Raw genomic sequence first — 7,762 nt, forward strand, 5'->3', positions numbered from 1 at the left:
ATTCAAACTCAGCATAGAGAACTGTGTCCTTTATGGTTAAAAAAAATACTGTTTTTTTTGCCACGGAAAAGAGCCAACATTTAATCAACAGTTATTTACATTTACCTACAGTAGATTTGTGAATAATAAAGCAAAAAGTTCAGCTCTCTTTGAACGGCAAAATATTTTTCTGAGGGGGCCTAATTTGGTCCATAGGCCACTGTTTGCCCTCCACTGGTCTATAACTTGTAGCCCAGTCCAGATCGGCTGATGTGGCAGAAGAGCGTCATGGCGAAACACATCCCCAAAACCTGTCACAAACAAGAAAAGACAAATACTGAACATGACATAAACTTGTTACCTGATGTTTGGTTCTGCACTAGAATAAACATTATTATAGCATTATTATAGCCGTGCTGTATTTATCGACCACCATTTATTCCAGTGTCCAAATAGGACATGGACCAAACTAAAAAATCTATGTATACGTCAAATACATTTTTCCATGATATCTGTCATTTTAAGTTGATCTCATCATACTGATGTATCTTCTAGTGCTCTTGTTTCTGAAAGTTTGCTTTAAAATAATGGTGAGACATCATGATTGACAGCTGAGATTGAATTGACTGGTCGTGTATTGGCGAGACTTTGACAACACAGCTCTGCTCCATGATCACTACTGCACAGACTCTGGATCGAAATGACATCACCAGCACAACATTGCAGTGCCACTGTCCGGGATATTTTGGCTTCATTTTTGCACATTTGGATGTCCACGGTCATATACAGTCCCCAGTGAGGTGGGTTTATCAGAGCTATTTTACACAGATTTGCTAATAACACTACTCATTCCTCCACAAGTTCCTTTGTAGAGACTCAAAGCACAATTCATGTGCTTAGATGTTGAATGGAGAAATTAACAAAAACCTCTTTCCTAGCAGTTTGGTGGTTACATTTCATAAAGGTTGAAGGCAGCTGACACTAACAGACTCAACAAGCACACTGGGAGAGAAAATTGTACTTTCTTGATTCTTCTTGTTCTGGGTTTGTACCCTCATGGTTGAATGCACCTATTGTAAGTCGCTTTGGATAAAAGCATCAGCTAAAACAAATGTAATGTAATGTAATATAATGGAAAGCTGGCTCTGTCCTGGGAGTGGAACTTGTGTAACAAAACTGTTTTTGTTCATCGTCACATTAATTTATTATCATGTGCAATATTCTCAATATCGTGCAATATTTCAATATAATTGAAATATATAATATTTCAATATAATGTGCAATATTTAAATTTCAATATCATTTGCAGTATGCCATATTACTAACTCCTTGATCATTTAATTTCTACTTACCGCCACTGTGGTTAAGTATTCGTTACACATAGTTTTATTTCATTGACAATACATTTATATTTTTACTTTATTTTAATCTTCACTTGTATTTTAGACTTAATTCTTTTCTTTTTTTCTCTGTATTCTATTCAACTTTACATTGTTCTTTGCTGTAATCTTGGAGCAAGCTGGCACAATAATTTAATAATTCTTAATAAAGTCTTATCTTATCTTAAATACATCCATTATGTCCACCATCAGCTTACCTCAATAATGCAGAGGACGATGACGGAAATTCCAGTGGTAAGGAAATTGTCCTCAAACAAGGTCTTCATTTTTACCAAACAACCCTGCAAACAGAGAACATGCATTTATGATTAAACCCAGAGTCAAATGTGATAATATGACCTCTGACCTCTGGGTCTTAATCCTACTTCTTTACTGTTCCTACCGTTTGCTTGTAATGAGGCTCAGGGCTGCTGCAATTGCTCAGGCAGCAAGATTTCGGCACATTGTCTTCCCAGTCCAACACATTATTGATTCCACAGCAGTCAAACTGAAACAAATCATCCACAGAGAAGTAATAAACATATTTAACAAAAACAGACTGAGATCTCTATAGTTATTGAATTGAGTGGACTGTCATTATGTCTGCTCGGGCACACTCACGTTATTCTGAACCAGATCCCACTCACTCAGTACTGGATCTGTAGAATTTGCTTTGGCTTCTTTCAAACTCTTGTTGAGATCGTCTTCTATCATTGTAGCAACCTAACAAGTGAGGTGAGAGCTGCAGGTTATACATTCGTCTAAATGTGATTTTAAATTCCCCCTCTGGTGAAATGTAGTTTTTAAGTTAATATGTCCACCTTATACCTTCTATATGATAAAAGACATATTAGCATGGTTGAGTATTTCCAGCTTGAGGGCATGGTCACACATACGTGAATTTAAAGCAAATATCGTGGGTGAAAGTTAACAAAGTTGAACTCCGTGTGAAGCTTTACTTCACCACAGAAAGTGAACGGGAGGCAAAGGTTCACCGCTGAAAAATTTGCGTTTGTGTGACCGGTCCCTGACAATGCAGTAAACAAATGGCAGACTATAAAAAGCAGATTCAAACAGCCAGGGTTTGTGATGTCACAAGCCTAAGAAACCCATCCTGTCAACTTGTAGGCGGGTCTCAGTAGCTGGAAAAGGCTCCTCAACTGCAGGTGGAGCTATGTGGGTTGGGAGACTAGGGGCAGGGGCGGGCCATATTAGCATATTCATAAATCACTTATGAAATGAGGAAGGAAGGTGTGAAGTTATATTTAAGACATTTTAATGTCTTGAGGGGACTTTTCTGTGACAAACCTTGTGAATATGTAATTTTGAGGAACAAAGCAGAGTTTTAGGGGGTTTAATAAGCTTCTTCATGGGACTTTAAGAACAACCCACAGCGAAACAACTGACGGATGCACCCTACCTGTCCCTCGAACACGAGTAGCAGACATGCTGCGGTCAGCTCCACCAGCATCAGAAGGAACAGCAGCAGGAAATACTGTCAACAGAGCATATTTCAAAACCCATTTGCATTTTTATTTGTCAATTTGACATTCCCACATAATTGACCCAAGTTTATTGCAACTTGGTTCTAATTGTCTTGGTATTACCCGTTAGTCTTATCTGTGATAATAATAATTGGTACCAGGATCATTGAGATCTGGGAACCTGATGAAAAAAACATTCCACCACTTGATGCAGCCCTGCACGACCACATATAGTGCAATCTTGTTTTGGTTGGTTACTTCAATCATTGCTGTGCTTTTTGGCTGAGCTATAGACCATCATCTTGTTGATTGAGAGTCAATACAAAATATTTGTGAGATTTGGAGACCATATATATATATATATCCTCAGGTTTGTTTGTAGATGTGTATCATTTGAGTGTTGCAATTGTTTGTATTGGTTTGTTTCAGTGTGTGTGTGTGTGTGTGTGTGTGTGTGTGTGTGTGTGTGTGTGTGTGTGTGTGTGTGTGTGTGTGTGTGGTGTGTACAAATTAACTCATAAACGCATGGACAGATTTTTACCAAACTTGGGATTGAGGACATGGTTAGGTGTCCTAACCATGTGTGGTGCTAATAACACCAAGGGTTCAACCGCAATATTGGCCAATAGTTTATAAGAAGAGCCTTCCAATACACTTCTTTGAAAAGTACATGACAGATACATCTAGCATTGAACAAGTTTTAACAGCTGGCACTACAGTGTGGATGTTTAGTGTAAACGGACTATGTACCTAAAGTATGATTATGTATGGTCCAACCACAAAGGAACATTAAAACAAAGGTGAGTACTACTACACCACAAACTGTAGCTATGTCAGATAAAATGTGTAGAAACAACAAAGCTGCTTTAATAACTGAACAGGACAAGTGCTACACAATCACTTGAACTACTCATGGGGTGTATAGTTTGTGTGTCTGTGTGTGTGTGTTTGTCACCATCAGGAGGAGACAGCGGTTCTCCTTCAGAGCACCCAGGAACCCCAGGAAGGACACGCAGGTGATGACAATGCCGCAGATCAGCAGCATTTTGTCTATGTTGATAATGACCAGGGTGGGGAGGAGTGTGACCATCCTGAAGTTCACCATCATGTACACGCCCAAGCCCAGAACCGCCATGCCGCAACACTAACAGCAAAACAACGTGCACCACAGGTTCCTGATTACATCGTCACAGAAACATCCATCTAACAGTGTCTTCACTGAGCAGCACCACTGGAACAACTAGGGCTTCAGTGCCTTGCTCATGGACAGTCTGATCTGATGGTTGAATGTAGCACATTTACTCAAGTACTTCTTCATTTTATTACAGCGAGAAATATTGTAGTTTTTACTCCATTACATTTATTTAATAAATTAGAAGAAGAAGAAAATATGACAAAAATGATCTGCACTGCAGTGTATTTGATTTAACTCAAGCAGCTGCAACATTATATGCTTCTTACACGTGAATGCATTAAAACAACCTAATTATACAATGTATAGACAATAATATAACAATAACAACATCACCTGCACTTCATAATGACAATCATTTGTTACTTTGGGTACATTTCACTGATAATACTTTTATTAAACTAAAGAATCTACATCCTTCCTCCACCACTGACTTTTGTCAGTAGGCTCTGAACTCTGTGCACCACTATCATTTAAAGTGGCACAATCTGAACATTTAAACCATTTATCTATTCATTTAGCCTCTTCTGCCACTTTGCTAACTCGTTTTCACATGCTCAGATAAAGCAGGTTTTACTTGACAAACATGTCGATATTATTCGATTATCATTTTTACGTTACATGCTGAGCTATACCACAGTCTTTCCCCACAGCACCTGGTCCTCATAAAAAATTCCCTGGTTGATGCAAAAATGGAAACTAACAACATAATGTAACATCTGTGAATGTGATGCAGATACGTACAAAACAAAGGAAGTTGGCGACACACATGGTGTATTTCAAAAACTTGAGACATCGTTGAGCCATAATGTGACACCCTCTGACCAGACCTGCAAAACAAAACATAAACAGACAAAGCCAAAACTACTGACTGACTGATCCACACTCAAAAGCTGCTTTTACTCTTTGTTTCTGTGTGTGTGTGTGTGTGTGTGTGTGTGTGTGTGTGTGTGTGTGTGTGTGTGTGTGTGTGTGTGTGTTTGTGTGTGCGTGTGTGTTTGTGTGTGCGTGTGTGTGTGTCTTAAAGTTGACCGAACATCATGTTCACACTGTATGTACAAGTGATGCTGACACATCTCACTTCCTGTGTTTCCGCTCAGTTTATAGGAAGAAAGTACATTTCATATGCATTCTCTATTTATTAACGACAACCTAAACAAACTGTTGCTGGGATGTTGCTGATGACATCACCGGGGTTTGGTGTTCTGTGGAATTATCGGCACTTCCTCAAAAATAGAATGAATATGTCTAACTAACTAATCACAAAGGATTAAGATGTTAATTAAATCCAAAAACAAAAGGTTTTTGTTTTGAGAAAGATTAATAAAGAAGAATCACAACTATAAATATTTTTTCTAATACTTGCTATTGATATTTAGGATTAAAAGACAGCTGTGTTGGATTAGTTGTTGTTCTTTTCAGCTTCTTCTAGAGTCGTTTTTCACAAGTAATCTCATGAGATATAACGTCAACTAATTTTATATAAATTAAATTTAAATAAAAGAAGAATCTACTATCTGTTAAGCATTGTATTTATAACACTTCTGATGTTCTAAAAGTTGTCATTCAAACATTAAGGGGTGACAAATAAAGGAGAAGAAATAAAGTTACGGTCTTACCTGCTTAGAAGAATAATCTGTATCTGAATAGTCTGTCTGCGTTCTGACAGTTTCGCAAACTTTGCTGCTGCTGCTGTTCACACTTCCCCTTCTCGTAATGCAGCCCCTCATGGGGCTTTCAGCAGCACTTCTCACTTCCTTTTTGTCAACATGAACTACATGGAAAATGTATGACTCACAACGAGCAGTTGAGGGCGACCCAAAATAACAGCACCGTAATCAGAAGGTGCACATCTGTGATGCACTGCTTATATTTAGACAAGATGTACGTTCAGAATTAAAGCTTCACTAAAAGAGGCCGACATGGTCAAAAGCTGTGCTGTTTATATAACTTAATATGAGAAGAACTCAAAAGCAAAAATGTCCCTGAACAAGAAGAACAATTCACAATGGTGATTGAAATCTGTTCAGACTCATGGTGCATGTGTAGATGGTTAGGGTTAATATATGCAGATACTAAGATGTTTTTTTTAATTATTTGTATCATTGTGTGTCTGTGCAATTGTTTGTCTGTCAACTTAGTCACCTAGTCTCATATTCCTGCAGTATGTGTAATTCATGTGTTATGGAGTCAAAAAACTAAAAAAAAAACCAAAATGTAAATGATTGTCATTTAAAAAATATATTAAATGAAATCTGGTACATGGCCAGTTAGGTCAGATGATAAGAGTATGGGTGCAACCCCCATACTGGCCAGCTGTTTGTAAGAGATGCAACAAAAGTATTTGATGCAGAAAGATTGCTCACTTAGTGAAATATCCAGCATGAACTGAGTTCTAACTGCACCAGTGTGTTTGTTCACTCACTATTATGGCCAGTATCCAAGCCAAGTAGTGAACATTGTCTACCATGACAGCTCAGAACAATTGAGCTTCTAGTTTCAACCACAAAGGGACTTGAACCCCTAAGACAGTGGTCGCCAACCCGTCGATCGCGATCTACCGGTCGATCTCCCAGTCTTCACTGTCGATCCCCCAACTCTCTGGACTCACTGGCTGTCGTCGCGCCGCAGATCAGCTGTGTGTCGGTTGTTTGTTTTTCACACGCGCTGTGTGTCTGCTACTGGCGGTGGAGTTGCAGGTTTATCTCCTGCATTTCCTTCAATACAAGTCGGATTATGTACGAGACTAGATGTCAGGACTCTACGGTATGAAGATGCGCATCTTTCGGTCTGTTGATAACAAACAACGCCCCGTTGGAACAAATGAGTGGATTCAGAAAGTGAAACGCTGTAGTGCTTTTACTTTGAAACAGGTTCTGAAAGTGTTGTAAATACATTTGTGTCATAAACAGATAAACATTGTGGTTCACAGCAGAATAAACAGAGAAAATTATATTACCTGAGTTTTAATGTTTTTCTGATGAATTTATGTCACAAACAAATGGTTGCAACACTTTCTGTATGCCTTTTCAAAATAAAAACACTCCAGCGTTTCTGTTGATGGAATCCATTCCCTTGTCTAAAAAAGTTTTTTTTATTGTGAAATATTTGCAGGAGCGGAAGATGCACGGCTTCATACTGTGCAGTACTGGTATTTATTTGAGTACAAGGGACTTCTTTCATACAAGGCAATAATCATATTTGTGGCCATATGAAAATCAAAGCCTATATGTAAAAACATTGTGCTGCAGTAGCAGCTCCTCTGCACAACATGATGTGGAACTGAGAAGCTACATATTGTGCATTGTAAATGTGAATTGATATTAATTTGAATATTGTGCATTGAATAGAAAAAGTTGCACAGCTGCCTCTCTTTGTGTATTTTTATTTCTTGTACATTCAGCCTTGAACAGAAATTGCAAAAAATAATAAATATGACCTTCCTAAGTGTTTTTTTTGGAAGATATCAGGGTGGTAGATCTCGGCTTACGTTTGGAATTAAAAAGTGATCTTGGGCTCGAAAAGGTTGGTGACCACTGCTCTAAGATATTGAATAGAAAATGTATTTACTCATATCATACACTTAGATTTGTCTCGGTCAATTGTTGGTCTTGTTTTTTTTCAGCAAGTGTGTACAAAGTAACTCAAAATGGACATACATTTTTACCAAGCTTGCTGGGAATATCACAGGGTATTGAGGACATGACCAGTTACAGCACCATGGTAAT

The 7,762-nt window shown here is 38.2% G+C and overlaps 1 protein-coding gene across 2 annotated transcripts; it reads right to left on the minus strand.

Moving 5' to 3' along the window:
• Positions 1-61: 61 nt before the first annotated feature.
• Positions 62-5,806, minus strand: LOC117767885 (leukocyte surface antigen CD53-like). 2 transcript variants are annotated; one of them, XM_034595851.1, is made up of 8 exons: positions 5,654-5,806; positions 4,779-4,864; positions 3,798-3,986; positions 2,779-2,853; positions 1,980-2,081; positions 1,762-1,866; positions 1,577-1,660; positions 62-290 (listed from the first exon to the last, which is right to left on the minus strand). In XM_034595851.1, exons 2-8 carry the CDS (start codon positions 4,839-4,841, stop codon positions 219-221), a joined length of 690 nt encoding a protein of 229 aa, XP_034451742.1. In that variant the 5' UTR covers positions 4,842-4,864; positions 5,654-5,806; the 3' UTR covers positions 62-218. The 2 variants fall into 2 exon arrangements, with proteins under 2 accessions (XP_034451742.1, XP_034451745.1); XM_034595854.1 differs by having other exon boundaries at positions 4,779-4,877; positions 5,662-5,774.
• Between the last annotated feature and the right edge of the window lie 1,956 nt (positions 5,807-7,762).

This window comes from Hippoglossus hippoglossus, chromosome 9 (assembly GCF_009819705.1).
Source record: "Hippoglossus hippoglossus isolate fHipHip1 chromosome 9, fHipHip1.pri, whole genome shotgun sequence".
Taxonomy (NCBI): domain Eukaryota; kingdom Metazoa; phylum Chordata; class Actinopteri; order Pleuronectiformes; family Pleuronectidae; genus Hippoglossus; species Hippoglossus hippoglossus.

What these genes read in the sequence shown, in the direction of transcription:
- LOC117767885 (XM_034595851.1), bottom strand. Translation starts at nt 4,841, where the DNA reads ATGGCTCAACGATGTCTCAAGTTTTTGAAATACACCATGTGTGTCGCC. An exon ending in ACCGCTGTCTCCTCCTGATG is followed by an intron (nt 2,854 to 3,797) that starts GTGACAAACACA and finishes CTCTGTTGACAG; the next exon opens with TATTTCCTGCTGCTGTTCCT. An exon ending in TCGTCCTCTGCATTATTGAG is followed by an intron (nt 291 to 1,576) that starts GTAAGCTGATGG and finishes TGTTTGTGACAG; the next exon opens with GTTTTGGGGATGTGTTTCGC.